Here is a 27,508-nt window from a genome sequence, read left to right on the forward strand (position 1 = left end):
TTAAAATGCATAGAAAAAGTAACAGTGTATTACTGTGGACTCCAGGTGGTGCCATATCTAACATGTATGCTATGTTGATTGCACGTTTCAAGATGTTCCCAGAAGTTAAAGAAAAAGGAATGGCAGCTATTCCCAGACTGGTTGCCTTCACATCTGAACATGTATGTGTTTCTGTTTTTTTCCTATCTGGTACACCTGTTTGTATGAATTCATGACAAAGAAAATAGCTAAAAAAGAGTTCGTAGCCAACTGTCTTCATTTCTATTATTCTTCCAGTGGGAATGAAAAAATGGGAAGGGGCTGGCTTCTTGATATGTGGAGGGATGAACTGTGCACTTCTCTGTGGCTGGAATCCAGGCAGAGCAGGCTCTATAAACCATTGCCCTTCTTTTTATTCTGCCTTGGGTCTCTACCAACACTGATGTGGATGGGAAGGACCACAGCAAGCAGTGAGAGCTCAGCATCGGGCTTCTGAGTATCTGGTGTTTGGGTCCTAGAATCACAGAATGGCTTGGGTTGGAAGGGACCTTAAAGATCATCGCACTCCACCCCCCCTGCCATAGGCAGGGATGCCACCCACTTGATCGGGTTGGCCAAGGCCCCATCCAGCCTGGCCTTGAACACCTCCAGGGAAGGGGCATCCACAGCTTCTCTGGGCAGCCTGGGCCAGTTCCTCAACATCCTTACAGTGAAGGATTTCCTCCTAATGTCTAGTCTGAATCTGTCCAGTGACCTGGATCCCTTGGAGACAGCAGATCCCCATGCCTCAGAGTACTTCTAGCTGACCCGACCCTGCTGTTCCTTCGCAAGAGGGTGATAACACATGTGAAGGCAGTTGTATTAGAGTGCTCTGTGTAGAACCAGCAGCTGTGGTGTGCTGTGGGGCACTGGGCTTTGCTGTGGGTCTGTCTCTGAGTGAGGCCCTCAGCATACCAGGGTTCGCTGCAGGCACCAAGAACTGGTTGTGCTGAATGGGGGTTTCTGAGGTGAAGGGAGGTGGGTGTCAGGTGACCAAAGTGCCCATGTGGGAGAAATGTGGGTTTTTGCTTATTTAATAACCATGTTTTCTGTCATGCTAAGTCATGTTTCAGTGTGTATTGTGGGGGTTATTTGGACTTTAGGGCCATTTAAAACTCCTTGCAGCTTATAATGGAGAATGTGAGTGCAGGATGAAGTGGGGGGAAAAGGGTTGTACTCAGTAAGGGCTGTGAACTGTCTTCAGGCTTCATGGTCCATTTCTAAATTTCTCTTCAGTAAGGTGGGCTTGGCCACCAGGACTCTTTGATGACTGGGCTCAGCAGGACACCATCCATGCCGGGTGACTACATCTGCCTGGCTGCCTTTTTTGACTTGCCAGAGAGTGTGTTTCCAGTCTGTGCAATTGTGAAGAGCTCAGTGTCCTAACAACTGATCAGAAATACTTGTGAGGCAATCCCTCCAAGCATGCCTTTCATGGCATTAGGATGAGATACAATACAGAACGGCTGGCTCCACATTGCAGAATAATTGCCCCCAAAGCAGTCGGACAAAAAATATTCTATGAGTGTGTAGCAAGTCTCCAAAGTTCGCTGCACAGCTAGAGATCCATTATTCATATGAAAGTTACAAACCTAATAAGTATTGCAAATAAGGTTCAGCATGATTATTTAAAATAACAAATCCTATTAATCATTAGAGAATTTCATTGTATTCATAGCATTGGGATGTTAAACAATGAACCAAATTGTGCTATCAGTCTCAAAATAATGAAATGAGCTTTAATAATTGTGTTTTCATGCCAAGGAAGAAGCAGCTCCCTTAGCAAATTAAACATTCCAAAGTCAAATATACCAGTGAATCCACAGGCTAGCATCTGAAATGTTACATTTTTGAAGTAGCCTGAAATTGCAGTTTTGTCCTTTCCTCAAGCAAGTTTTTATAAAGTATGTAATAGCACATCTTCTAGGGAGGATGAGAAACTACGCTAAGTGAAGGCAGGAACATTTAACTCTTAATTACCCAGCAGGCAGGGATCAGGGTTTAACCTTCAAAATAGCAGAGACTGTTAAAGGAATTGCAGAAGTCTATACAAAACAATCCAGTTTTAGTTAGAAAATGTCATGCAGAACATGAATAGACGGTAAGATACAAGAATGGCATTTGTATCATTTATCATGTCATGCTGATCTTCTGCTTCCTTTCAAATTCCCCAGTCTGATTCTACTTTCTCCCTGCCACAGTTGGATGCTGTTGTACGATGATGACCACAGAACAAGCAGTCTGTAAATGGCATACTGTCATTTCCCCATGATCTGCACATAGCATGATAGTAAACAAAGCTTAAAGTTACTGTATCTGCTTAGAAACATTGAGATTTTTTTCTTGAGACTTTTCGGTCGGAAGCAAAGATTCCAGTATCAGCAGTTTTCAGACAAGAATATCAGCATCAAGGACCAGACTCTATTTTAATTTCTGCCAATCTAGAGTTTCCATTATTATAAATGAGTGAAGTTACTCCACAGTTGCCACCAATATTACAGTAATCAGAATCCAGCCTCACTCTGATGCCATGATGGTTTCAGCTGCCAGTGGAGAAGAAGGGAAGGGAGAAGTAATTTGCAGCTCCTCAGTAATTCCCTTCCTAATTTAGGAATCATCATGTGCCTAAATTAGGAGCCTCACTCCCTGCACAATCAATCAGTGAAGAGAGACATCTCTGGGGTGAAACTCAGCGCATCCAAATTAGGAACGTAAATGTTGCTTAATTTAGATATTCTAAATCACCTTCAGAAGGGGTTCACCTACTTCTGTGCATTAACCATACAGAGACACCCATCTCCTGATATACACAACCTACATTGGGTGCCTAAAGTAGGTTATGTGACTACTCCAACCCTGCACCTGCCTGATAAGCAGGTTTTCCCCAGGCTGTTCAGTAGGACTGTGCCATCTCTTACACTCTGATTCTGTTCATTTCTGTTTCACCAGGGACAGTGAAGTACATTATAACTGCTTAGGCTGGGCTTGGCTTGGGTATAATTGCAGTGAGGTGCACTTGCACTCAGAACTTAATTTAGTCCTCTATGTTCACCATTTCATCATCAGTCATTCTTGATTCTGCACTGGTGCAGGAGCAGAGTGATGTCCTTCAAGGCAGCTGTTCTGGACTGCTTGTGACGCAGGAGACCTTGTCTCAGATGGGTAAAAGTGATGGATGCTGGTTGTAGAAACCTATTTTAGTCTATCGTTCCACACGCAATGAAAAATCTAAGGTGAAGGCCTCCTCCGATGTCCCCGTTGCATCAGCTTTAGGTTGGTGTGAGTGTTCAGAAGAGCACGTCCTTTTTTTGCCTTCTCAGAATATTTTAATTGATCCATTTGTCTACAAGGTAAGTGCTATTGCATTTTAACCACTCCAACTAGCACTCTCCTAGACAGCATCTGGCAGTAGCTGGGAATAGCATGGAGCAGAACATCCCTGGAAGGTGAAAAGGACAAAGTCACTGTACTCTGAGGAGAAAAGGGCTGTGGAGAGCAAAAGATGCAGAGAACTAGCCAGATTCCCATTACAAAGCAGTCCTTGGTCCTTTTATCCAGTTAGAAAGCTAGCAGGGCATGGAGAGGCTCTTGCTTCCTCTGGCATCCCCCATTGGCATGGGTTTTGGGGTGAAGAGGCTCCTGCCTGAGCCTTCACTGGCAACACAACTCCAGCAGCCACTGGCTGTGGTGGGAGGATCTGGTGGCCACTCAGGTATAAGAAGTCAGACCTGTAGACAGACAGACATAGCCACGGGGACCTCATCCTCTGGGGGAGAGCTGGGAACAGTGGCTTGACCATGGTGGTAGGGGAGCATCCTTGCATGGACAGTGCGTGTAGCATCCCCACAGCGATCAGATTAGTGGAGGCAGTTTGTGATAAATAGCTGCTTCAGCTTCTTGCACGCTGATTTGCTTTCGTGGACAAGGCCCATTACATACAGGGAGTACAGAAAACTATACTAGTAGCTGCAGGAGAAGGATATTTTCTGTCTGAACAGTTGCTGAAATCTAACACAGAGATTGCTGGCTATAAGACAGAAGGAAATGAAAATTGACTTCTGTCCCAAAGCAGACAGTTTGACAGACCTCCCTTTCATACAGACTTCAAAAGAGTTTGGTTTTGTTTCACTGTAGATAGGAAAGCCAATCTCTTTGTCCCAGCATTGCTGTGACACATGATGTTGCTCTCTAGCCAGGTTCCTTGGAGGCAACCTTCAAAGCAATCCAAGTGCAGCCAGTGTGTCAGGGCTTCCAGGGAAGGTTTGAGAGGCCTGGAGAGCCCATTTTCCATTTGGTGGCATCAATTATGAACCAATAAGATACACTTCTAAGCACATAGAGCAAGTAGGGAGTGGTATTGTTTCCTCTCAAGGAAATTAAAAATCAAACTTCAGGATTCAGGCATTCTTCCTTTGCATTCCCTAATATTCAATAACTAGAAAAGTTTTGATTTTTTTATTATTATTATTTTTATTTTGGTGGTATTCAAAGCCAGAGGTGAAACAGTGAAAAAGCTGGTGCTACTTGAGGAGCAACTTAATTCAAGTAACTCCATTCAAATCAAAGTAAAATTGCTCTCCAGAAAAAACAGTCTGAAGCAGCCTATTTCAAAGCAGGTATTAGTCATGTAGGTCTTACCCTTCTTCTGGTCAGTATTTCTTGACTTTTACATTCCCACAAAACCCTTGTGAGCTCAGTGCAATGTTTCTTGTCCACAGGTAGCACTATAAAACTATCAGCACTGGAAAAAAGCAAGTTGTGAGTCTTGTTGGATTAGTAAAGGACTATTGAGTGATATATGCAAAAGGTCAGAGTATTAGAATGTTGTGCAGAAACATTAATATATTAATTTCTTTCCTGATGTTAGCAACTAAGTTTAAAAATTGAATAGCAGTAGCTAAAGGAAACAATAGCAAACATATATCATAATGGTGTATTTAAAATGTGGGACACGGTACACTTTTTTTGTAGGCAACTGAAGGAAAATCTATAGCTTACAACGAGACTTTAGAGGTAGGATTTATGTCACTTAACTTTAATCACCGAAAGTGTAAACATTTAATCTGAGTTAGTCTATGCACTTTTTATAGCCAATAAAAAGAGATAGATCTGCAGAAGACAACTCATCCCAGTCTAAAATTGGTGCCAAAGCCTCAGGGATGCAGTGCCTTCTGGAGGTACCACTTCTTCCCCACTACTGAGGGAACCCAAGCAGCTAGCCTAGATCAGGCACACGTTTTTAGATGCTTCAAATGCAGAGAGGAGACCAGCCTTTGCATTCAGAGATCCTACATTATTTCAAGCCCAAGGGAGGTGGAGAGGAAAGCACGTTTACCTCCTCTGCTGGTGGGGTGAGGCTGGGGGTCCAGGTCTGTAGGACACCAGGGTGCCATAACCAAACCTGCAGCTCTCAGAGAGGTTTTGGTTCCTGGGTGGCTCAGCTTGCTCAGCATCTGGGATCTTGCTGCTGACGAGCTCCCTCCAAATAGCTTGTGTCACTCAGGATTTTTGTGTGCTGCCATCTGAAAAACCAGCCATGGCTCTGGGGCGTACAGCATGAGGACACTTCTTCATGACAGCTTCAGCCCTGCCAGATGATGAGCAAATAATTTAGCAAGCTATAAAAATAGAAGCATCTGTATACTAACACACTGTTCATTTAAAATAAAAATGGCATACTATTCAGCATTGTAGCAATGTAGCTTGTAGCAATACTAGTTCTTCCTTTTTCCAACAGGCTTATTTCATTACTGCACCTTTAATTACTTTGCAGTGTGTTTTTACTTTACAAAGCTCACTATGAGAAAATGGCTATCAAACTTGCTCCTAACAGCACCTGAAATTTCAGACAAAAGGAAGATTTCCCTGACTCAAGATCACTTTTTTTTTTTAATTTTTCTGACCATTAATATGCTTTTGTCACTGAGATTGACTAAAACTCTCTTCCTCCTCATTCACCGCTGACCTTCAAATGTATTTGTCTTCAGGGAGAAAAGAAATGCTGGGGATGTATGTGTAGCCTTCCAGCCAACTTTTTGCAGCACAAGGGTGCTTGAAGGAGGAAGGAAAACGCAATGACATCCCACTCCCACCCGCACATACTCCTGTCTCTGACAAGCATGGGACAGGGGTGAAACTGGTCCTCCCTGCTTCTTCTTGCCTGGTCTTTGATTCAGGACTGGCATCAAGCAGTCTGTCCCATCCTCCCTTTGTGGCCCTGGCTCTCCCACCATAGGACTTCAGCTCGAACTCCATCATGGCTGTGTAATAAGCAACAGTGTTCAAGCTCACTTCCTCGCAGGGCTGAGCAGTCTGTAACCCCCATATTCCAGAATGGGTTACATTTAATGTTCTTCTTCCCCCTGAATCTGGCAGACGTTCTGTGTAACCAGGACTATTTCCACAGATCTTTCCTTCTCTTACACCTGTATATTTTTCTATGTCTGCCTTTAGTTGTGCATACACCCAAATTTTCAGCATTGTCCCAGGAGCACTGAAACAAAGTTCAATAATCGTCATCATTAGTAAAGCCTTTTTGTTCTTAAAACTGCATTTTTTTTTCACATTAAGTTTCCTCCTGGCTCTTTTATAGCCATTCAGGCAGCTGGAGTGATTCCTCCAATGTTACCCTGGAACACAAAAATGTAACCGCATACATATATCTGTGCCTGTGAACAGAGACTGAGCAATTTCATATTCAAAGTTTGTTTAGAAATTATAATTGCATTACCCTTCCATCCACAGACTTGTGTATTTCTTCCCAATTTATCTCTAAACCTGTTTTGGTTCCTGACCACTGAATTCCCTTCAGCATGTAAAAAGCCTTCAGGCATCTGAGATATCAGCAGTACATTCATTTTATTCCCAGTGCTCTATTAGCAGTGCCATGAGACTTCTCAGCAAGGCAGCTGAGCTTGGCCATGTTCCAATGGATGCCTTTGAGCACATGGGCTTAATTTTCTTCCTTGTAGTAAACCATTCAAATCCATATTTCCTTTTTTAAGGCACTTTGAATAGTTCTATTTTCTATTAGGAAAATGAATTACAGCAATAAATCTATTTTAACTAGTATGGAATAAGGAGCAACCTTAACGAGAGTAGTCAGGGCTGTTAATGAAAATTACCCGAGTCATTTTTAAAGCACAGTGATTTTTTTTACTTAATAAGTTGAAGGCATGTTGCAGTTCTACTCTTCCTCTCTGTCTTAAAGTTGATGTAGATTTAACATTAATTTCTCAAAGTTTTCATAATCATATGGAGCTCTTAAGCATGTTGTGAAGGCCTTTTGACTTCAAAGCCTTTAGGTAAAGCAGATGCAACCGTCGAGCCCAGCTCTTTCCATACAATTGCACTGTAGTTGAAGCCTTCTGTGCTAACACTACTGTAGTACAAAGAATAATTTCCTTTTTTTTTTTTCCTGATGTTTGATAATCTGTAGTTAAAATGGCTTTGGACAATATCATTACAGTTCTATTTGAGTTAATAGAAAATATGATTCTTGGTGGTATAATTTGATACAAAACTATTTCATTATCATAATCACTAGGGTTTTAGGTACAATTATAGACCAACAGGAGTTAAGTCCTATGAGCTAGAGAAAATTAGGCTGACTTGCACACCAGAATATAGTTTCCACTTTTCTTCTTGTACATACAGATTAACTAATAGTCTTACTAATATAATAGACCGGTCCTGATTTTAAACTGCAATAGTTCTGTTTATTAATGGGAGTTATTACTAGCTTTCACTGGCATGAGATCACAATTAAGATACCTCTCTTAAATTCTCTATGTATGTTATTTGGCCAGAAGTTACATAGCAGAAGCTCGTCACTCTTGATGCCACAAACCAAATGAATTCTCTAGGGGAGAAGTTTTTATTTCAGAGAATCAAGTACATTGCTGAATATATACCAGCAATAGGCAGTGCAAATACACATCAAGGACAAAATTTGGATCCATCACCAGCCACAACTGTGTATTTAATACTCCAGGAGTAAGTCTAGATCAGAGTGGTTGCTGTTTCTCTAATCAACTGTAGTGACCCCTTATGAAGCCTGAAATTACAGTGATCAGTTTCAAAAAAGTCTATGACTAGAATTACTGCCTGTGTGGAACATCTTGCTGAAGGGCTTGCAAGACTGTAGTGTTTTATACTAAATTGGATAAGAAATAGTAATAAAAACAATAAATAATAATAAAATGTATTTTTTCAGAGTCACTTTTCTGTGAAGAAAGGAGCTGCAGCCTTGGGTATTGGTACAGATAGTGTGATTCTGATTAGATGTGATGAAAGGTAAGTAAAGATGCTACTCCTTTTATCAGTGCATAGAAGAGGATCATCAGGTACTCAGCTCAGAGAGAGCATATAGGATACAGTCAACAGTTAATATAACTCACTGTAGGGCTGTCATCTTCAGCAGTGTTACGCTGATTTATCCCACTCAAGGAGCTGGCTCTGTCTGTAAGCATCTGTATGAATCAGTTTTTGGAGCTCATCAAAAATCTTAAAGTTCCTTCCTCAAGGATTTCTGATATTCTTTTTTTTTTCCTGAAGTGAAACAAAAAGTCAAACTAGAAATCATTCTTTACACATTCCCTTAAGAAGCCATGAAGATTTTGATGAAAATGTAGCATTTAAATACTGTCACGTTTTGAACCAACAAAATGAGCTGAAATGAGTTTTTTAAAGGAGTGAAAACTTGAGGAGCCTTTGCTAATGTAATTCTATCACCTCATGCCCTCGCCATCCTTCTCAGCTGTACTACAAGTCATCAGAAACACCCTTGCAGTGGGATGTACAGTCTGTTCAGTGAAGGGTCTTCCCAGCGTCGTGGGCAGCATAGGCCAACCAGGGAATGGCCCCTGGAAAGGAGTAGACCAGCAAGCTACCTACAGTTCCCATAGGTACTATAAAATTGGTTGTAAATAACTTCTTAGCTCACTCACGTAAAAGGTTTCAATTCTCTTTGAAAACCCATTTCGTGAAAGTAAAGGAATGTTAACAAAATCAACATGATTAGCTGAAGATTTCCAATTTAAGGGAAAGCACATTTTCTACAGGACAAAAAATAATTGAAAGTATTTATCAATTCTACTGAGAATCTTTTCAGTAAAGTATACTCTTACTATGAGTTCCAAATATTGTTGCAAGGTACTGAATTATTTATGGCTCTAGCTTAAATTGAAGGTTTTACTGCAGTTAAAATGCTCTACTCCCACTGTAAAAGGAAAGCACCAACTAAGCAATTTACAGTGCTAATCATAGTGCCTGCACATTGACTTGTGGACTTATTATCTCTTTATTAACAAAAGACTGAACACACCTTGCAGAGGAATTAATGACAACCTCCATACAACCAACACACATCAAAGTAAATCTCTGATTGTTTCTACTCACTAAAGACAGACTTGAATAAATGAAGTCATGCCTTCCTTTTCTTCTTGTGCAAATTCATTGTGATGGTTTTTTATGAAGACCACAATGTTTATCCAACCCATCCTGAAATAAGCACTAGGATTATTGCATTTCTCACCAAATCCCAGGAAGTTACACCATGACAGAGCAGGCTGTTGGTGCAGGATGTGGGCTGATGAAGTTGTAGACCTTTATGAGGGTGAAGAAGCACCATGAGATTTTTTTTGACATTTCTACAAGACCAAAAATCCTTCTTGGTGGCTCCTCTCTTCCCCATCTTTTCCACACCCACCAAGTTTGCCTGGTTTTGCTGTATAATGCAACTATGTAAAGGTGTGGTAAATTTCAGCCATGAAAACATGCAGAAAATTATGTTCTTGCTCATGTCCTAGACTAGGCAACTGTACATTTCCATTGCCTCTTTCATCACCACACACATGTATTGATAGTAATAGCATATTACCTGCATTTTTGACATCAGAACACTTGTCTGATACGGCAGTAGTGAAGGCAGTATACAGACATGGGTACGATGAGAAGACTTCGACACCAGCGGTCTCCATCCTCAGCGTCCTTTTGCTGCTGAGTCCCTTCAGCCTTCCCCAGTAGCCCTCCTGCTTCTGATGCTGCCTAGAACACCTCATATAACTCCCGTGCTATGTTATTTGGGTAAAGTTTGTATAAAGACTTAATTTGAAGTACTTCAACACTGAAGTACTTCAGTACTTCAAAGCCTATTATTTTTCAGTGCATTTTAAGACTTTCAGGTCATCTGCGCTCAGGTGACAGCACAAGAAAATGCCATGCAATGTTGTTGGCCGTTTCCTAGATTTGGAGCAGGGGGTTGTGTGGGACTAGACTAAAAGCCTACTGCTAGCTTCTTGGTAAAATTTGGCATTGCTTGGACATTGCACTCACCTGACCATGAGTTCCTGCACATGTTCAGTATGATCAGGAACTAGCTGATCACTTACCTTGGTACAAATTTTGGCAGTGAAGGGGTCTGCCCAGCTTTGTGTTTTCTTCTGTGCACATCCTCAATAAACTAGAAACCATTAAAGACCAATATCTAAACTATGTTTATAGGAGGAATTCAGAACCTTCCCATGGCATGCTTTTTTTTTTTTCCTTTATTCCCATAACAGACCCAGAAGCAGTTTTTGAAAATGAGACAATTACTGCTTTTGTCTGAATCTGTACAGGTAATTGAGGGATCTCAGAATGAGTTCAGTACTTTTTATACTTTGAACTTGTATTACAAAATCAGGGCTAATTTTTAGAGTAGAGCTTTTCTAGTTTCAATTGTTCTTTCAGTGTTTTGAGTAAGTAAAATGAAGGACAGATTGTGCAAAAAATCCAGCAGTGAAAACCCATTTCTACTGAAACAGTTATTGATGTATTGTGAGGTGTGTAAGGATTAAAACTTGTCAATCTTAGTATCTTATTATGAGAAATTAATAATATTTTGTTTTATTTACATCCATCCAGATACTGTGAAAGCACCATTTTTAAATGCAAAAGTAAAACTAAAATTCATAGTTTTATTTGTTTCCTAACACTGGTATTTCAAGCTCTAGCAGAAGTTTTTCATTTTTATTTAGAGCAACAGGAAATCAGCCATTTAATGAAAGAAAAAATACATTTAGCTGTACTAAGAAATGAGGAAGTCCTTCAGTGTATATATATTTTAATCTAAATGGACAACACTTAAACTCAGTGAAGAGTTTATTCCTGTAATGTGGGGAGCTGTCATGTTTGCATTGCCATTATGTGTACTCTTTCTTAGCTTGTCTTGCTTGTGGCTAAAGCAAAGAGAAATTTAACCTCAGCATTCAATATTAGCTCTGTTTTACCTTGCACTTAATTCACTTGCAGGATTTCATAAATTAACCGTCAAGCCTTTTACCACTGAGTCTGAATCTCAGGTAAATGGTTCATGCTAAATGTGTTGGAAATACAGTATACAGCCAGCACGAAGGGCTTGGCAGTGCACTGTGTCTGGACTGGTAGATTCTTCTCATCGCCATGCAGCTCTGCTGGCCTTTGCTGTGCCTGCTGAAAAGTACTGTGGTGCTTGGCACCCAGCAAGCATCTTGGGACCCTGGGCTGAGCCCCTGCCTGGGAGCAATTCCCAGGGCTGTAATTTAATGCAGTCTTTAATAGGGGGTGGCCCTGAGATAACTTCTCTCAGTAACCATCACTGTGTTGATGCAAACTGGTTGACAGAATAAGCCGGCTAAAAACATAGACTAATGGACAGCGTCTTTCTGAGTTCTTCGATGTTGCATAAGCCATGGGCAAAGAAATCACTTTGTTCCTTTTTTGGGGTTTACTGTGAAGTGAAGAAGTAATAGCAAAAGCTGATTTTCAGGATCAAAATTGTAATATAACTTTCTTTTGTCCCAGAGGGAAAATGATCCCATCAGACCTTGAAAGGAGAATTCTGGAAGCCAAACAAAAAGTAAGTTTACTAGTATTTCTGCTTTTTAAAAATAAAAAAAAAAAAAAAAAAAAAAAAAAGTACAGAAGAGAGAAAGAAAAAAAAGAAAAAAAAAAAGAAAGAAACAACAACAATAATAATAATGTTACAGCATTTGCTTTCTTGGTAAAGTAACATAGGCTTACCCATTAACTTTTGATGTATTTCTTAGAAATGTGAGCTGGTAATTAGGAAGGTAAGAGTTGCTGTGAAAAAACGTTTAGAGCTACTTCATAATCTTCATAAGCTCTTTGGCTTTTTTATAGGTATTTCTACATAACATCTCCCTTTTTCATTTTATCAGCCTCTGATGCAATTCCCCAGCTGAATATTAGCAAAAACAAAGAAATCATCTGGGGAATTCACATGTACTTTAATGCACTGAAAATATTTCTCACAGAGTCACCAAATCAATGGGAGGTAAACTCAGATCCACATACTCTCTAAAGTACACTACTTTTGTATGTGTTCGTTAATAGAAGCTAGAATTAAAACATCAGATTGCAGTGCGCAATGGACTTGGCTCTGTTCCTTCAACAATTTTTATCTAAATAGTCATTAGAAACACAGTATTAAAAGCGCAATAACACAAATTTTCATTAAGAGCTCACTTTGTCTAATAAAAGTAATACAGTATATAAAAAACAAGGCAAAATTAGAACAACTAATGAACTGAGAATAAAACACTGGTGAGAGTTGCTGTATACTCAAGACCTTACAGTGCAAAAGCCGGTTCACAGTGTGTACTCGGTGAAGCACAGGGTTTAGCAGCGGGAGTCCAAGAGATGGTCCCTGGGCTCCGTGGAGATTGTCTCCTCAGAAGAGCTGTCTCCTCACTGTGTGCGAGGTAAGCCCCACATCTCCCCTGCCCAGTGCCCCCAGGAGACACCCCTGGAGGAGATGCTCCCCCTGACAGGACTGGGCCACTGCATGGTTGGACTCTCTCTAGGATAATTCTAGCACAGTGCTGGGCACAATCCACCAGAGAGGTTTCTTGCACTGTGGTGCCTTGTGGACGAGGCTTTGTTTTTATGTGACACTGCACAGAGCAAACCTTTTTGTTTCAGGCAGGTGGTACAGAGCAGATCTGTTCTTTTGAGCCCTTACCTGTCTCATGCGTCTTAAATAAATGGAGGGTATTGGTTTGGAAGTTTGCTGCCACCTTAAGGTAGAAACTGTAATATCACTGGCATATAAATTAAGAAAAAAAGCTGTAATATAGCAGGTATGACCTCTAGGAGACACTTGTGGGCTCGTTGTGGAGGCAGCCATCCCAGCAATGCCAGTTCCAGCGGTGCAAGAAGAGTTTGGGCTGCTGCGGTCTGCCTTTGCCAAATGCCTCTGTGCTTTCTTGTAGGGATTTGTTCCTTTCCTAGTGAGTGCCACAGCTGGGACAACAGTGTATGGGGCATTTGATCCACTCATAGCTATTGCAGATATCTGCAAGAAATACAAAATCTGGATGCACGTGGATGTAAGTGTCATCTTATGTGGGGTGGGAGACAATTACAAGACATGTTTGCATGAATTTATTAGTTTGTACAAAAAAATTTTTTTTTACTTGGTTCCTGTAATTAAGTCTGTTCTCCAAGCACTGACTTCCCACTCCTCTGAAAGGCACAGGACAAGGGGACGTTATAGGAGCTGTGACTATGCAGTGCTTCTAGCAACTGGGACATTTAAGATGGGTGACCTAGTTTGGGAGCTTTTGGCCTTCAGTTTTATCTCTAAGTATCATTAATACAAGAAATCCATAAGAACTATACCGCGCACAGGCTCATAAGAAAAAGGCTGCATTGTTTCTGGAGTAAAGTACCCCAAATTGCTGAACAGATAAATCGAAATGCTAAAAAAAAAAAAAAATTATCAGATTGGCTGCTTTTCTCAGTTTTATCTGGGTTCATGCCAATAAGTCTTTTGGAAGAATCATCTTTCAGCCCTAGAATTGGTTTTGTGTCATTTTTACAAAACTTTTCTCTAAAGAGGCTTGGCAATTGAATTTCCATAGGGCTGGGTATCTTGCTTTTGGATTACTCTGTCAGCCAAAATCATCCCAATTCAAACGAAGAATTCATATTTGCTTAAGCTACCTCTCAGTCACATGAAGTGTCTGCTTGTCCCACATCTCTTGTGAGCAAAAGCAAATGGGGGGGAGGCACGCAGGTCAGAAATACAATGAAGACTCACCACAGGAGCTGAGATCCCAGTTTGTTTTGTTATTACTTAGACAGTAGAAGGGAGAAAGCAGCTTGCCCAGGAGCAGCTCTGCACATCATTAATTATGGTGTGGGTCAGCCCCATGCGGCAGTGGCATTGGTGAAGGAGGGGGTAGCTAGTGGTACACGCCAACCAGGGGCTGTGAAATGCTGCTTCTGCACTGCTGGAAGAGAATTGTTAGTGCAGGGGATGCCCCAGGCTCCATCTGCCTGGACGTTTTGCCACATCAGCAAGGATAAAAGGGCCCCAAAGTGATGTGAACTCACAGCTGTCATCCTGGAGCAAGGCAGAGGTATCTTCCCATTAAGATGATGTATCTTGCCTTCTAGGGAGCATGGGGTGGCGGGCTGCTGATGTCAAGAAAGCACAAATGGAAGCTAAATGGTGTTGAAAGGTATGATTTATTAACATTAATTAAACACATTTATTAAGTATGTTTTAACAGACTTGTGATTACCATAGCAATATCTATAAATACAAATAAAAATCAGCCAGTGTTATCTCCAGGATTCAGTAGGAAGAAATTATGCAAACTGTTCTTCCAGTTGAAATAGCATTGCTAAGTGCCTTTTGTTCAGTGTTGCAGTGTGGCGGCACTTTGTTTTGCAGTACGAACAGCAGGCATTTCTTTGCATTTTTATTCCTTTCAGCATACAATCTATAGTCCAGAGTGGTTTCTACAGCATCCTCTGATTCACTATCCACAATTAATTAGCAATTGAATTTCTCTAAGACATGCACCTTGGAGGGTTTGCATGCTGAGGTCTATGTATGGATGCACCTGCTTGTTGGACAGGTGCTGTGGCAGTCACCACCCACTGCCCTGCCACTTTTGGAGAGGATGCTCGCCACCCAGCTGTACTAACGACATCCCCTCAGTAAATCCTGTCTGTATATCGTGTCTGGATATACACAGTTGTAGTCGTCAGCCCATCAATATTACAGATACACACAGATGAGTGTAAGCAATGGCAAAGCAGTTCAGCATCTGGAAAGACTGTGCTTAAACTTACAAACAACTGCCAGAACCTTTTAGTTGATCTCCTTGCCATAGGATGTTAAGATCAAAGGAAAAACATTTAGGACTTCTGTGAGCCACAGCTGTCAGGACTCAGAGTATTTGGAGGAAGTTTGTATATGCTTGCCCTGTTTTACCCTGTTCCCAGGCATCTATTTAGGCCACTTGCTAGAGATGGTATTCTGGGCTAGATGGAGTCCTTCTCACATTTGTGTATTTTCTGAAGTTCATGCTGCTTGAGATTAAATTATTACTCCCTCCTGCCTTTTTTATCTCTAAATCAAATTGCCAATTAAAATTACAATCAACTTCCTCATCCTGTTCCTATTCTCATGTATCTCACATGCAAAATTTGGAAAGCAGCCAGTGGTTCTACGAATTTGATATGCTTTCGTTAAGGTTGCCTCCAGCACTCCAAACTTAACATATTTTCCCCAAAAAGGACATATACCCAAATATCCATCGCATTATCTACCCAGCTGCCTGTGAGGATAGGGTTTGAAAAAAAGTTTGCCTCCAAATTTTCTGACCAAGTTCTGCTGGCGTGAGAAGGTCAGGTTGAGTCTATGCTGGAGGATTTTCCAAGCGGTATGCCTTAGATCCTGAACACCACTGGAGTTCCTCCAGTGTTTGGTAAACACCACCTCCACGTGGCAGGCAAATTAATGAGATTTGTCATTTCCAGTCTTGTTCCCCTGCTTGACTTCAGTTCCCCTGCTCACTTCAGTTTGTCTAGATTTCTAATGTGGGCACCTCTAGAAGAGATTTCCTAGATCTGATTTCTATGGGCAGTCCTGTTTCATGGTACAACTCAATCATTACAGGTCTGGATAGATGAGAAGTGGAGTTGTGTTTGATAGGGGAGGAAGGGACAAGAAGGGACCATTAAATGGAGCACTCTTGCTCTGAGTTTTCCCATCCTTCTGGTAACAGGCAGGCCAGAAAAAATACTGTCAAAGGCAGGGGAACTGCAGGGCTATCCTTACGATTCTCTCCAGTCCCTGCACAGCATATTTCAACAGCACCCTGAAGAATGTGGTGTGCTTCTTGGTGTCTGGTGCAGATAGGTCTGGCCACCACCAGGAGATGCACTCTGGTGCTCCCCTCTCGGAGTCTCAGGCAGGGGTTGACAGCTACATGAGAAAAGCCTGCTTGCAGCTGAGTGAGCGCTCCCATGTAGGGTCTGGGCATCCTTCCCGGAGCTGCGCCTGGCCAGTGAATGCACCTCAGTCTGTTTTTAATACTGGCCAAGGACCAAATTCTGCCAGTCTTGAATTTCTCCTGTCGTCCATTTGGAAACTCTAAAGGAAAACTTTTCTTTTTTCTGCCTGTGATCCACAGTCAAAAAATCACCTAGGTGTTTGGTGTGCAGTTACTTTGGTGAATGCTTTAAAAAAAAACATCTGTGGATGCATGTAGCTTCTTTTCTTCACTGTTTCTCTCAGTCAGCAATTTCTTCAAGCACATACTGATGGCTGAAGACCAGAAAAACTGATGAAAAACAAATGAAAAGTGGGATATTACTATTTAATTATTATTTTTTTTCTGGATGCAATTGGGATGAATTTGTGACCTTAGGGTAAATTAAATGTTTTAGGCAGATAATTAATATCTGGCTGTTGACAGTACATAATCCCTTTGCTCAAGAAAAACTCATACCACTACTGTTACCTAGAAGTCTCTTAAGGAATTTCTGCCTGATTCAGCATAGGCACGGATAAAAATGAAAAAGTATCATATTGAAGGAAATTTGTGGACCTGAATGCATGTTCAGAATTGTTAGCTCTGGTGTTGTAGTCAGATGGCTGACTCTAAGTTGATTAAAAGCTGCCAAATACTTAAAAGCCAAGCCAAGTGGCCAGATGTTGCCTGTGGAAGACTGTTCCCTATAGATTTTTGTATCAGGCACTTGTGTAGTCCATTTAAATAGCAAAGAAGGAAGCACAGAACTGCTGCAGTGTCCAATGTGCATTTTGGAATTGCTTGCTTTGAAGGAGCAAAAGCAATTTGGTAGGAAATGATAAGGACAAGCATGAATCTATAAAACTGTCTCCAAATCCTATGAAGGAAAACATTACCTGCAAGTGCATCCTGAGTCCTTTAAGCATTTATATGCCCTCGTTGACTCCTTTATATCAATTTACACCATCAAAACTCAAATCATTGCACTACACAAAATCACATTCACTGTGCATCCTTGACAGCTTGCCAAATAGGATGCAAATGTATACGTCTATCAGCTAATCATCATACGTAATAATAGTAATTAGCAAATAGCCAGTCAAGCATAACACAAAATTACAACAATAAACAACTGGACAATCTGCCATTCAGCACTTGCCACAGTCCCAAATGTCTCTTCTCCAGCCTGAATTGTGACAGCACCCTGTTTCTTCACAAGATCTGGGCTGACAGCTATTTTTGCAATCTGTGTGTCCTGAGGGCAGGCAGGCACAGGCTCTTCTGTAGAAGGGTGGATCAGTTGTGTGTTTATTACTGTGGTAATTTTGTACCCAGTCCTCCAGTCATGTGAATTACTGCAGCCAACCTAAAATCAAAGAGCTACAAAAACTTACCATGAGCACAGCAACTAGAAAAATGACTTTTGGCCAGGTTTTCCAAGAGAGTCGGAGACTCAGAAGTACACAGAAGTATGTAGAGAAATTTTCAGAAATATTTGCGTGCATTAATTACTAAAATCTTACTGAAATTGAACTCCGTGAGAGGGAATCTGCTAGTCTGCCAGCTTGCTGTGTTCATCTTTGATCAGCTGTGTGCCTTTAGGAAGTTCATCAGTCAAGTGGGTGTTTTTGAGACCTTTACCTTATGTTTATGAAGTATAAATGACTCCTGAGAAAGCTTAATGATAATTAAATGTAGTGCATAGAGCGATTATCTTGTGATAAGTTGACAAAATTGTCATCCAAAAACAATCCAGAGCTGGGTCCCTTACGAAGGTATTTCTTTCCCAATCGGCCATGATTTCTTTCAGCTTTGCTTCTTCAGAAAAGAAAAAAGAAAAAGGTGCGTCTTGCTATGTGTTTGTTATTCTGATTATTATTAAATGTCTTCCCGGTTTCACCACAGTTGAATAGTATCTGAGCTTCGTGTGGTTTGCTCTCCCAGGGCCAACTCAGTGACCTGGAACCCGCACAAGATGATGGGCGTCCCACTGCAGTGTTCAGCCTTGCTAGTAAGAGAAGAGGTATGTCCCAAAATACTTGCTTCTCCGGTCCCTTCTGACATTTTCTTTCAGACAGTCCCACATGTTTTCTCCGTATGTGTGTCATAGTTAGCATTTGCTAATGTGATGAAGGTTATAAAAGAAGCTGAGAAATAGACCTCTACTTGTGCACTCAAAGCTGTGAGTGCAAAAGGGAATTAAAGTAGCTGTCAAACAGAAATGATAGATGCAATTGCAATATCTTTACAGAGTTTTGTGGGCTTTGCTTTCAAAATGTCTATAGTTAACTTGTGGGTGTGTAGCTGTGTAGCCCCACTGGCTTCTGTGTAGCATAAAAGGTAGCTGTAGGCAAAATCTCAACCTCTTAGGATGAACGGTGTGGTATAAATGCAGTACGACAATAGTTCCAAAATCTCAGCATCATTACACTTTCTAGACTTTTATGACAGATATTTCAATCCAGCTCTGATCCACATACCCACTTTGGGGCACATGAAAATAAAAAGGGAAGACTTAAGGTCTCTTGGAATAAGAAGTAGACATTTCATTCAGTACTAGAACTTGAATTACCCTTCAAGCCTGTAATTTCCATAAAACCATCGGTTACTGGGACAGCTGCTATACAACCACTACTTACTAGACCAGCTATCAAAAAGCTGGTTGCTGTTTTGCTAACAGCTGTACAACAGATTGTATACAAAGTGATTGCACTTAGGAATAGAGAAGCTGACTTTTATTTGCCCTCAGGGTCAGTTCCCTGAAACAAATCCCACCTGATGAAGTCAGTACCATCCTTGACCTCTGGCAAGAACAGATGGCTCAGTTTAAGAGAAAACCAGTTCTCCTCCTCCTCCCCCCACCCTTCATTTTACTGTCTCAGTTTTGAGTTACACATAAAGCTTCAACTTGCTGATAAACAGCCAAGTTTTGTTTCTTATTGGGCTGGAAATCGCAGTTTTAGGCAACAGATATACAAGGTATATCTTAAACTTGTTTGAGGAGTTCGCGAGAGCCAGAACATGACTCTCTGCTTTTCACTTAAAAAGCTGAAGGAGACCTTATGCTTTCATGGGCCAGGTTCTTCTCCTTGTTGCCTGCTGGCCCTCCCACAAAGCTGACTTTCTGAACTATGTCTTGCAGCCCAGAAATAGCTCTAGCTGTCTGTTTAAAGCCATATGCTCTTTTGCCTGTTCAAAGCTTTCTGTAACACTTAGGCATCTAATCTGAGCTGGGGGCTTCACAAATATCTTTCTTGGAAAAGAGCTGTGCCTACATAAAAAGAACAAAATCAATGACAGTCAGAATTTTAGACACCAAAGCAACTAGAAAAGTGGTGTGATAATATTTACATTAGTCACCAAATTGTCTTGGTCTGAGTCAACCAGAGGAACGCCTTCCAAGGAAAGGAGGAAAAGGAACCAGATGAAGGAATAAAGAGTGAGATCCAAAAATGAACTTACTCATGATGATGCTAAGAAGCACAAAGTCCAGGCTTCATTTAAAAAACACCTTGGCTCTGGGAGTGGATTACACATTGGTGAGTCAGGTGCCAGAGTGTCCTGGACACTGAACAAAGTGTGAAAGAATTAGACCACTGAGCAACTAAGTTTGGTTTTGTCCTTTTTTTGATCTTTCTCTTGCGCTTGGACACATATTCCACTGAATTTGGGTGTTTTGTAATTTCTGCTGGGCAGCCACTTGCCCAAAGCAACCCTCAAAAGAGTAGTTGCACTTGGGCTGACAGGAATTTTTTGTGTCTCTGTTTCTATAAGGGGCTGATGCAGAGTTGCAATCAAATGCATGCTTCCTACCTCTTTCAACAAGATAAGCACTACGACCTGTCTTATGACACCGGAGACAAGGCTTTGCAGTGTGGGCGGCATGTTGATGTCTTCAAGCTATGGCTGATGTGGAGAGCAAAGGTAGGACATCCTGCAGTGTACTTGTTTGCATTAAAATAATGCACACCAGGTACTGCTTTCTTTTCTGTGATCATCATTTTAGGAAATACCTGACCTGAATTTCACGTATATAACATGAAAGAAAGAACATTATTATTTTCCTTTTTTTTTTATACTTTTAACAATCTAGCTTCAAAGCAGCACGCATGATTTTGAAACTTGAACTCCATGGCTTTGTATAGCATTTGCTTTGTGTAACTGTAGGAGTCTAACAGCATAAATCATATGCTTAAGAATGTTGTTATATGCATTTCTGGAAGTAAAAAGATGTTTTATTTTAATGACATTCAGAAATTAAACGTGGCAAATCAAGACTGGAATGCCTAGTTTCATTGCATGAAGTAGGTATAGAGTCATCTTTTGAAGTAGAGGAAAACTCATCGAAATCTGTTCTCTAGGAAATCTGAAAACACCAACTCTAATGATTAATTCATCTGTATTTGTCAAATGTTGCTAAATAAATTCTTCCATATATTTATTCAATCTATTATGTCAAGTTGCCTCAGGTTTTTTTTTCAGAGGAGATGACATCACTGTTTTCATTTCCAGAAAGCCTTAAAGATCCTCATGTGCTTCATTAAAACTCTGAAAACAATTCTGAGACAGACACCAAGCATGGCTGGAGGTGTGGGAGTCTGTAAAGGGGGATGCAATTTTCAGAGGTTGGAATAGCTGTTGTACTAACTGGGGCCCCTACACAGCAGGTGGTTTTAGCCACATGTCCCTCTTTAGCTCCAGGCCTTTCTCCCAGGGCTATGCTAGTTCTACCCTGTTTTGAAATCTCTGTATACAGAGCTTTTAAGTCAGTTCTGCGCTGCCAGAACAGATTTAGCAGGGACGTGCCTCCATTATTCAGAGACATTTCTTCTTTTAAACCCCATATTTTCAATGTCTTATACTGCTTTTTCTCATCTCACACTCCACTTGTAATATTAATGTTACAAAATAGGATGTATGTTTCTTAAGTGGTTTATCTATTCCAGCTGTTTGTTCCCCTTCCTCCCTCTTAAAGCTGGATCCTTTGTGGCATCACAGCTGGTGACTGCAGGAACAATTATGATGTCACAGACAGAGGATTATGACTTCTGCCAGAGAAGAAAAAGCAGGATTTGCTGGAGCTCTTCAAAAACACGGCTTCTGACTTGATGTGGCATCAATTAAAATAAAAGGGGGAAAAAAACACCAGGGAGGCAGGGCAGTATTTGAACAAAATGTGCATTTCCACAGTATCAAGCTGGTCTCTGTTTTTGTGTTTAACTGAAAATAATTATTCTTGGAAAAAGCCCCAGCTCATTACCTCTTGGAGTTTAAAGCCCCCTGTTCTAAAAATTGCCCCAGACTCCCCATGCATGGAACTCAGCATCTTCCTGTGGAGACACTCCTCCCTGCCAGCCCAAAATCTTCTCTCCAAAATACTATGGATGAGGCCACCCTTTACCACCAATGTTACCAATATTTTGCTGAGAAACAAACAGTATCAGGGGCTTATTGTGCGTTAGGGGCATCAGTGGCTAGACCTATAGGTACATGAACTGCACACAGGAAAGCATCCTTCGTCTGACAGAATCAGATCCTTAATCTGCCCCACAGACACTTCGGAAAGGACCTGTGCTGGCACTGTGGTGAGTGCTGCGTGGTCCTTTCACTGCTTCTGGTCACAGAACAGAGAGACACATCATCTTTTTTTTTTTTTTTTCCTTTTTTCTCTAAAGGGAACCACAGGATTTGAAGCACAAATTGATAAGTGCTTGGAACTTGCAGAATACCTATACAACAAAATAAAGAACAGAGAAGGGTATGAAATGGTGTTTGATGGAAAGGTATGTACTGCAACTGGTTTTTTCTTCCCAGTTGGTCAGCAGCACTTGCCTTAGATACCGGGTTGCTACCAACACTTCAAACCAAAGAGCACATAGCAAAAAACAGTGTCCTTTGTAATAAAACCTGTTGTTGTGCTGATAACTCTCTTCCTTATGGGATCTAGGGACAAGGCAGCTGTGCATAAGTTACCCATTTGTACAGGTTCACCCCACTGAACCTAAACTCTGAGTAAAGCAGCACACACACAATTAGAATCAGCTATCAAACAGTAAAAAGAGGCTCTAGTTTTGTAATTCAAGGGTCTGTTAGGAATGTGGGTTACATTGCCCCATGTAGCTCTGAAAGGTTGCTTGTGCAAAGGGTGTTTATCAGCAGCCTCCAGTGAGCAGTCACAGGGGCCCCACAGGTACCTGGGGTGATCTTTGCGGACTATCCATGTTGCAGTCCCTAAGTACTCTACAGCACAAGGATAAATGTCACCCTTGTGTCTCCAAACAGAGATAACAGACCCATACCCACATGCCACTATGCAATTTATTTCCCACACCTTACACATCATCACTGAATTTGGTCCACTGAGTCTCATGACATGTAAAGATACTGACAGCAGTCAGGACTGCTCTAGCTCATGCATTTAGCATCCAGCAAAGAGGAGTGTGGTGAGGCAGGCAACTGTTGGGAGATTGCAAAAAATACAGAAAATGCCAACTGATTTTGCCTTTCCACTTGGTGCTCCCACGTAAGTTGAAGTAGCTAAAGCACTGTGATGCATACATATTAATTCAGGAGCTACCTGAATCAAATGGAAAAGTAATAAATTTCATTAAATGTACAAAAAAATCTTAAGACTATCTCACGCACCACCTGTGACTCCTATTCACAGGGCCAGATTTTACATTATGCTATCATGTAATAACAGTAAATGACATGGTCCTTGCCTCTAAATTATCTGTAATAGACATTTGCCTTATCTGTATTCCCTTCAGCCTCTTGGGGGGACAGCACCTACAAAATCTAGATGCTTCTCAGTAGGGGATAAATATATTTGCACAGCTGGGTGATGTGTTTCCTCATCTGACATCCTGGGAATAAATTGCCTAAAATTATCTTTTCTGCATTAATAATGATGATGACTCTCAGCGGACTACAGTAATGAAAGCCATTGATTGCTGTCACAATATGATGCATGAGAGGGGGAAAGGCATGAGTTTAATTGCAAGTGAGATATTATGAGCATTTCTTGCAGCATAAACCATTATTATTCTGTGTTTAGCCTCAGCACACAAACGTCTGCTTCTGGTATATACCTCCCAGCTTGCGTAGCATGGAAGACAACGAAGAAAGGATGAGCCGCCTTATGAAGGTAAGAAGCATTCCCCCAGGATGTTGTGCGGTGAACAGTGAAATCTGTACAGGCAGGCAGACCCCAGAATGAGAATCCAGAGCATGGGGTCAGGTCACTTTGCTATATTCTGGCAAATGACACATCATCGTCATTTACTGCAGGTTAGCCTGGCACCATCATGCTCTGGTCTCCAGGTTTGGTATTCCTTGGGTTTGCCTCTTCTCTAGAGTGTGTATTAAACTTCGGTTATAGTAAACCACAAGTGGTAAACCCAGCAAATGTAATAATTGCTTGGTAATACTATGGCACTCTGGCATACAAAAAGAAGGTGGAAAATGATTGCAACAATTCTTTGTGCATTACGAGCACCAGTTACTGTGTCCAATTACCTGTCAGCAATACTGAGAAAGTAGAGGGAAAATTCCCCCATGTTTTTAAAAGCTGGGCAAAGAAACCAGATAAACCCAATGCCCTTCCAGTACACCATTTACTCCTTAATAGAGGTTAACTTTTTTATCAATATTGGACATTTTCATTTTAACATTTTTTATAGTTCTTCTTCCATATAAAAAAAAAAAAACCTCTACTCTTAGTTATAATAATAGTAATAATAACATTATTATTGATAATAATAATCTGATTTTTGTTTTATGCCATTGCAGGTGGCACCAGTGATAAAAGCCAGGATGATGGAGTATGGGACGACCATGGTGAGCTATCAGCCTCTGGGAGACAAAGTGAACTTCTTCCGGATGGTCATCTCAAACCCAGCAGCAACTCATCAGGACATTGATTTCCTGATTGATGAAATAGAGCGCCTGGGACAAGATTTATAATAGGCGGGTGTGAAAGTCTGTTCCTGGACCTCTAAGTAGACAATTAAGTTGTCACAAACTGTGCGAATGTATTTGTAGTTTGTTCCAAAGTAAATCTATTTCTATATTGTGGCGTTGGAGTAGAGTACAGTTTAAAATCAAGAAACATGGCTCCTTTAAAGTCCTTTCCTGAGTTTTAGAATACCTCTTTAATAATCAGCTGCACAAAAAGCTGCATTGAAACAAACAAGGAAGAACAGAAGATACTTAAAATGTTACCCCAAATTTTAACAGTGACTACTTCAAATGAAAAGCAATCAGACTGAGTGATGCAAAATTTGCCCAAAATGGTGACAAAATCAAATTGAGGGAAGGGGGAGGGGGTAGTGAGAAACAGAGTATACAAGCTGTATGTTTAAAAGTGAAAGTATTTTGCCTTTTTCGTAGTATTAGAAAAGAATTTCTAATTTACCTATAGCAACATTTCAAATGTATTTAAATAGGTATAGTTTTACAAAAGGAAAAATATATATATATGAAAAAAATCCTATTTTGTAAACTATATATTTTTATTTTATATGGGTTATAAAACTGCAAGGACAGAAGCTGAAAATTAACTAGAATTCTTTTTCTTTTGATGGAGGTGCCTCAAATATTTATTACTGCTTAGTTTAAACCATAAGCCCACATACATTCTGAAGAGGTACCCATACCTCATTTCTCCATGTCACATGGATTGTGGATCTCCAGGATTGATTACTGAAAAAACCTCAAGAGTACTGCAGCTCTTAAAACCACTTAATAAGATCAATTACAGTACAACAATAGGATGCTATTATTCCTAATTATGTTTCCCACTTGGCCTAACTAAGCAGACGCACAATCAATATACAGTGCTAACCAAGACTGAAATAAGGTTGTATTTGGATGGTTTCTTTGTCCTGTGGTGAAAAAGCCTATCCAAAATAGTAATGTGTCTGAATAAATGCTTATGTTGTAACAATTTCCTCTACGAGCAGTGCAAAGCTACACTGAAAATACAAATTGACTGAAATTCTTTCTAAAGAAAGCTACATTAAGAGGGTAAAGACTTGTCACAGATGTACAGGTCTGCAGGACAAGGCCTAAACTAAACGTGGCTATAGTCCAAATGACAGTGATGGAGCATAAGTAACAAACTGCTTTGTCAGAGGCTTCTCCCAGTACTGGACTACATCCCTGTTTGCCATGGTTTTTGAAATTGCAGAAAAAAAAATGAGCTTAGTTTACATCTGCCTAGAACAGTCCACACGGAGCTTCACTGGCCTTCACAGGCACAGTTCTTGCAGAATTCATGTGCTGCACCATTCCTTAACATTAGTGGTGACTCCGAGATGGCAGCTGAAGTTTATCCTCTTTCCCCTCAGTATCTAGAAACGTTGGTAGGAATTATGGGGCTTAGGCCTGTCTATTTATAACCCTACTGAAGTTTTGGTTTAACTTAGCCTAAATGACCAACTTCTGTTTGTAAAGCAATATGGTTTTGCTGGCTCTAAAATACTTGAAGAGAAAATAAGAAGTGCAATGTGGTTTTAATTTCATCTAAAATACGTAAGTGAAGTATTAATGTAATATCATGAGGACATGAAGTAAGAAGGAAATAAATTGTGTCTGTAATTGTGTTGCCTTTATTATATTGATAGTACTGTTTTGTCACCTCAGATTGAGGCTGTGCACTTTAGATTTAAACTGTACAATGTTGCAAATCAACATGTGTTGCTGTATAAGCTTGTACAATATATTATTGATATGTCATTATTTGTGTGGTAGTAGTATTTACTCTTGATATTGTAAGAGCTGCATTCACGCCAGTCCCTCTACTGTATCTTTGCTTGGTATTAACCTCTCCTTGTCAGCTTTTAGGCAGACCTCTCACCTCACTTTGGTGGATTTCCATTGCTGCCTACAGTGCATAATGGAGTGAGCTGAGCTATAGAGGAGATGCCAGTTTTGTCAGGAAGGACTTCAATGTGACCTTTGCTGAACGTGTCAAAATCACCAGCCTAATCACTGAAATACTGAGTAGAGCAGCAAATTACAGTCTTTCTTTCTGTGAAAAAGGCAAGCAGAGAGCATTAAAAAAAATAGTACAGGGACAACAATGAAGGTGTTGAATAGCCTGGTTACATCTTGCATGTGCAATTCTGTTTTAAAGTGCTAAGTGCATACGATGTATTTACTAGCTGTATGTGCCAATCCAAGATTTACATTCGGTGTTCCAGGAGAACCAGCATTTTTTTCCACCTTACTATGTTTATTGCAGCCGGGAAAGAGCGGCATAGCAACCTGTTCTTGTGTTTGACCAAAGTATCTTATATGTGTTGTTGATCTAAATCCAAATAAAAGTGTAAAATGTGACTGTGGGTCTTTTCATTAGCAGCACTGATGGGCACTGTCAGCAGAAAACGGATTTATCACTTGTGCCACTTCGGAGCAAGGCCCCAATAAAGAGAATGTTTAATTGTACTGCTTTTCTGTGTCTCCTTCTGGATTTCTTCATGGCAAGATGCATTCTGTTAATTATCATAGCATAAAAACAATTCCATCACCAGACCCTTTTTGAGGCAATACTTGGCACCAACATACAAGTGTAAATCTGCCATCTGCTATTCCTTTACCTTATCTTTACAAGATGGATTTAGTCGCTTTATTCTCCTCAGACAAGCTCAACAATTTTTTATCTTTTGTTTTGTCTTTTCATTCCATGAGCACTTATCCCCAAATTAACCATAGACTTTAATCAGCCTCCAGCACAGTGGAAGTTGTCAGGATGCTTTCCAGGGTGACACAAACTATATGATGGCAACAATTTAAAAGGGCCATGAAATAATAATAAAATTAAAAAAAAAAAAAAAAAAAAAAAAAAAAAAGACAAAGCAACGGATGCAAAAATTAAGATTTTAGTCTGCATGTCTCCCCAGCCTCATTCTTCCAAAATCCTGTCTGCCCTATTTTCCTTCTCCTCTCTGAAGAGCTTCATAGCCTACAGCACATGCAGAGAAAGAAAACAAAATTATGTTGTTTAGGAAGTTTTTGTCTAAGATGAGATTTTTGTGTATCATTGCTCTAAATCTGCAGTAGAATTTGTGATTAATGCCTATACCCCGTACTTAGGCAGAGCCCATCTAGAGGTTTTGTAAGGAGAAACAGAACTGGAGAAGATTCTGGGCAGTTGGGCATCCTCCTTACCCTGA

General features: G+C 40.6%; 1 protein-coding gene across 1 annotated transcript in view; it reads left to right on the forward strand.

Annotated features, from left to right (window-relative positions):
- The window catches only part of GAD2 (glutamate decarboxylase 2), a 37,892-nt gene extending 11,112 nt beyond the window's left edge, over positions 1-26,780 (forward strand). Inside the window, exons 7-16 of the mRNA XM_027450617.3 lie at positions 46-161; positions 8,234-8,313; positions 11,842-11,896; positions 13,272-13,388; positions 14,461-14,525; positions 18,276-18,354; positions 20,106-20,255; positions 22,007-22,114; positions 23,389-23,478; positions 24,123-26,780. Coding sequence (XP_027306418.1) covers positions 46-161; positions 8,234-8,313; positions 11,842-11,896; positions 13,272-13,388; positions 14,461-14,525; positions 18,276-18,354; positions 20,106-20,255; positions 22,007-22,114; positions 23,389-23,478; positions 24,123-24,296 — 1,034 coding nt within the window. The 3' untranslated portion in view covers positions 24,297-26,780. The remainder of the gene's footprint in view (positions 1-45; positions 162-8,233; positions 8,314-11,841; positions 11,897-13,271; positions 13,389-14,460; positions 14,526-18,275; positions 18,355-20,105; positions 20,256-22,006; positions 22,115-23,388; positions 23,479-24,122) is intronic.
- Positions 26,781-27,508: the final 728 nt, after the last annotated feature.

Source organism: Anas platyrhynchos, chromosome 2 (assembly GCF_047663525.1).
Source record: "Anas platyrhynchos isolate ZD024472 breed Pekin duck chromosome 2, IASCAAS_PekinDuck_T2T, whole genome shotgun sequence".
Taxonomy (NCBI): domain Eukaryota; kingdom Metazoa; phylum Chordata; class Aves; order Anseriformes; family Anatidae; genus Anas; species Anas platyrhynchos.